At 43.7% G+C, this 3478-nt stretch overlaps 1 protein-coding gene across 1 annotated transcript in view; it reads left to right on the top strand.

Moving 5' to 3' along the window:
* Positions 1–1491, top strand: part of S100G (S100 calcium binding protein G) — a 4109-nt gene extending 2618 nt beyond the window's left edge. Inside the window, exon 3 of the mRNA XM_010830629.1 lies at positions 1231–1491. Within this exon, the coding sequence (XP_010828931.1) occupies positions 1231–1335 (105 nt within the window). The 3' untranslated portion in view covers positions 1336–1491. The remainder of the gene's footprint in view (positions 1–1230) is intronic.
* Positions 1492–3478: the final 1987 nt, after the last annotated feature.

Here is a 3478-nt window from a genome sequence, read left to right as displayed (position 1 = left end):
CCAGGAAGAGAGCTCTTGCTATAGATTCCTTTTTTCCTTAGAAATGTATAACAGGCTAAACTTTTGTTTTCCAGACATCTCTGCCTTCCTATGAATGGCCTTCCTTCCCTTTGTATCCTTAGCTCAGGATGTTATATAAGCCTCAGTTACTTGGTTGCCCTTTGGGTCTCAAATTTTTATGGGTACCCCATACGTTATATAATTAAACTTGTTTTTCTCCTGTTAATCTGTCTGTGTCAATTTAATCAATAGACCAGCCAAAGAACCCAGAAGGGAAGGAGGGAAATTTTTCCACCCCTACAGCAAAGACAAAATTAAGTCTGCTTAAGTCACTACAGCAATACCAGGAGACGAAAGGGAGTCGGGCTGAACACGATCTGATGTTTTGATAACAAGCAGTGGTTCTCTGAGTGGTTGGTTCTCAGCATCAGCACTGCCCAGGAACTTGTTGGAAATATAGAGTCTCAGATCTGACTCCAAGCCTAGTGAACTGGAAGCTCTGGGAGTAAGACCACCAATCACCTTGGGTTTACTAAGGTCAGCAAGCCTGCCTACCTGGTGTAAGAACCACTGAGCCAAAGTCACCTTGCGTAGAAGTGGGCTGCAACACACGATTTGGGGGAAAAAATGGGATGGTTGCTAATCAAGGGGTTGAGCTCTAGAGTCAATGTTTGAACCCCAATCCCCTTCTTACCAGCTGGGAGCCCTGGGCAAGTCGTCTCAAAGCCTGTTTCCCCATCCGTAATGTGGATCTCCCCTACAAGGCAGCTGGGAGAATTACACAGGCTAAGGAAAAGCTTTGTCATAGAGCTGGCCCACAGCAAGCCCCTGGTCATATGCTGGCTCAGCCCTGGAGCTGGATGCCGACCTAGCTCCCAGGGAAACCTCAGAGCAGGGCCCCTCAGCAGCCAAGTGAAGCCCTGGGACTTCTCAAAAGAATGATTTAGATTACAAAGGAAACCAAATATTTTAAAATATACATTATTAATTTCAAAATAATAAATGTGATATAGTTGGTTGTTTTTTTTTTAAATGGGGGTGGTAGTCAGCTCTGTGACATGAAGCAATGCTACAACTAAAGTTTTTTTTTTTCATCTCTCACTGTCAGTAACATGTGACTGAAAACTCAGTTGCCTTCTTGGAACACAGACGTGGTGTCTAATTTAATGTGCAGCAGTAACTGATTTGTTTCTCCCCCTTTTCTATTCCCTCTTTTTTGTCTAAAACCAGGGTCCAAGCACCCTCGATGAGCTTTTTGAAGAACTAGACAAGAATGGAGATGGAGAAGTTAGTTTCGAAGAATTCCAGGTGTTGGTGAAAAAGATATCCCAGTGAAGGAAAGAAAAAAATATCATTCTCAGTACTGGAAGAAGAGTGCCTGGGATGTGGTCCTACTCTGTACAAAACCACCAATGTCACCACTTAATTCTTGACAATTGTAATGATCCAACACTGAGGTCTAATTACTGAATAAAGAAATCCTCAAACATGTCTCACCTTGTCAAGTACTGACTCCTGTAGCTTACTAGATTTGAAAGTAACCTTAATTTGATGTATCTAATTTACAGATCTATAAAGTAAAAAAAAAAGAGGGGGGCCCAGAATAGTTCATGATCTTGACCAAGACCACAAAAATGGTGGCAGAGACTTGGAAAGAATTCTGATGAGTCAAACCAAATCCCTTCCTCCACTTGTCCACCAGAATGACCTTCTCCCTGCTCTCCCTCTGCAGCCATGCAGGGGATCACATCATTCCCAACATCAACTCACATTCCACTCTAGTCAATGGGTAGTAAGAAACAGACTTCACAGAACAGACACTTGTCTTTAAAGTCATCTCCCAGCACCAGCTGTGCCTTTTCAATCACTGATCCTCTGGGGGAGCAGAAGGAACACAGGTCCAGAGAGTCAGTTTTACTCCATGACCGAACAGGTGGCCTTGGTTCTGGTATGTGATGTGAAAAATAAAAAGGACAGGAAGGCAGGGCCCTCCAGATCTGGCATCCTGTGCTGCCGGGATTCTGGGTATCTGAGAAGCAGCTAGCCCTCAAGTTCCACAAGCTGAGTCCAGTTCAGGGGAGGGAGGGAGAGACTGGGGAACGTGGGAGGAGACTAACTTTCTTCTGCCCCTCACCTGACAGTTAAAATGAGAAAGCCATATGAGTACAAGCTGGTCATGATAGCCCACGACAGTGGTGCCATGGAAGCCAGGTTTTTATCCTGACCTCCACTCTCCTCTCCTCAGAAACACCAGCAAATTATCAGTGCTGCACACATTCTCTTTGATCAGCATCTTGACCTTTCTGTTCATTATCACCCTCCTAATGAGCCTCATTAAACATTTTTTTCCCAATCACCCTTCCAATGAGCATGAGCTAAAAAAAATTCTCTGAAAGGACACACACACACACAAAGAGTATCAGTGTTTACATGTCAGTTAGTGTTTACATGTTTAGTCCCCCTAAAACTGAATCCCCCTGCTGAGTTTATGATTAACCTATTAAAATCTTCTTTTTCCCAGGGATTCCCTGGCAGTCGAGTGGTTTAACACTTTGCACTTCCACTGCACAGGGTGAAGGTTCAATCCCTGGTTGAGGAACTAAGATCCCACATGCTGAGCAGTGTGGCCAAAAAATTTAAAATAAATAAGTAAAGATAAAGCAGACATAAATCTTAACAGTGGTAGAACATTTTTAAAAATTCTTTTTTCCCTTTCTCATCCCTTTTGAGCTCAATCCTGTGCTATCTGAACACTAATCAACCAGAGTCAGAGGACTGCAAGTGCTCCTGTGGATAGCATCCTTAAAGCACTCAGGTTGTTTCTCCAGGGCAAGATGAGCTAACAGATCATCCCCTCCCCAAGATCAGCTGGCCAAAGACTCAGAAACCTTAGACATCCTGACTTCTGAAACTGTGATTAACAAATGTCACAAGGCAATGATTAACCCCAGTATTTTTTTTTTTTTTTTTGGCCACACCAAATGGCATGTGGGATCTTAGTTCTCAACCAGGGATTGAACCCAAACCCCATATAGTGAAAGCACAGAGTCCTAAGCACTGGAGCACTAGGAAAGGCCCTAACCTCAGCCTCTTTGTTCTTGCCTTTTAAAAGGAAGACCAAGTTGGACAGGATCTGAGGTTTGTCTCCCACTCCCTTTCCTGGCGCCTGCAATAAACCCTTGCTCTTGAGAAACCTGTATGCAGGTCAGGAAGCAACAGTTAGAACTGGACATGGAACAACAGACTGGTTCCAAATAGGAAAAGAAGTATGTCAAGGCTGTATATTGTCACCCTGCTTAGTTAACTTACATGCAGAGAACATCATGAGAAACGCTGGGCTGGAAGAAGCACAAGCTGGAGTCAAGACTGCCGGGAGAAATATCAATAACCTCAGATATGCAGATGACACCACCATTATGGCAGAAAGTGAAGAGGAACTAAAGAGCCTCTTGATGAAAGTAAAAGAGGAGAGTGAAGA

The sequence above is a fragment of the Bison bison genome, unplaced genomic scaffold (genome assembly GCF_000754665.1).
Source record: "Bison bison bison isolate TAMUID 2011002044 unplaced genomic scaffold, Bison_UMD1.0 scf7180017864518, whole genome shotgun sequence".
Classification (NCBI taxonomy): domain Eukaryota; kingdom Metazoa; phylum Chordata; class Mammalia; order Artiodactyla; family Bovidae; genus Bison; species Bison bison.
Note: the sequence above shows the minus strand (reverse complement) of the source record. Positions and strands in the feature narration are given on the sequence as shown.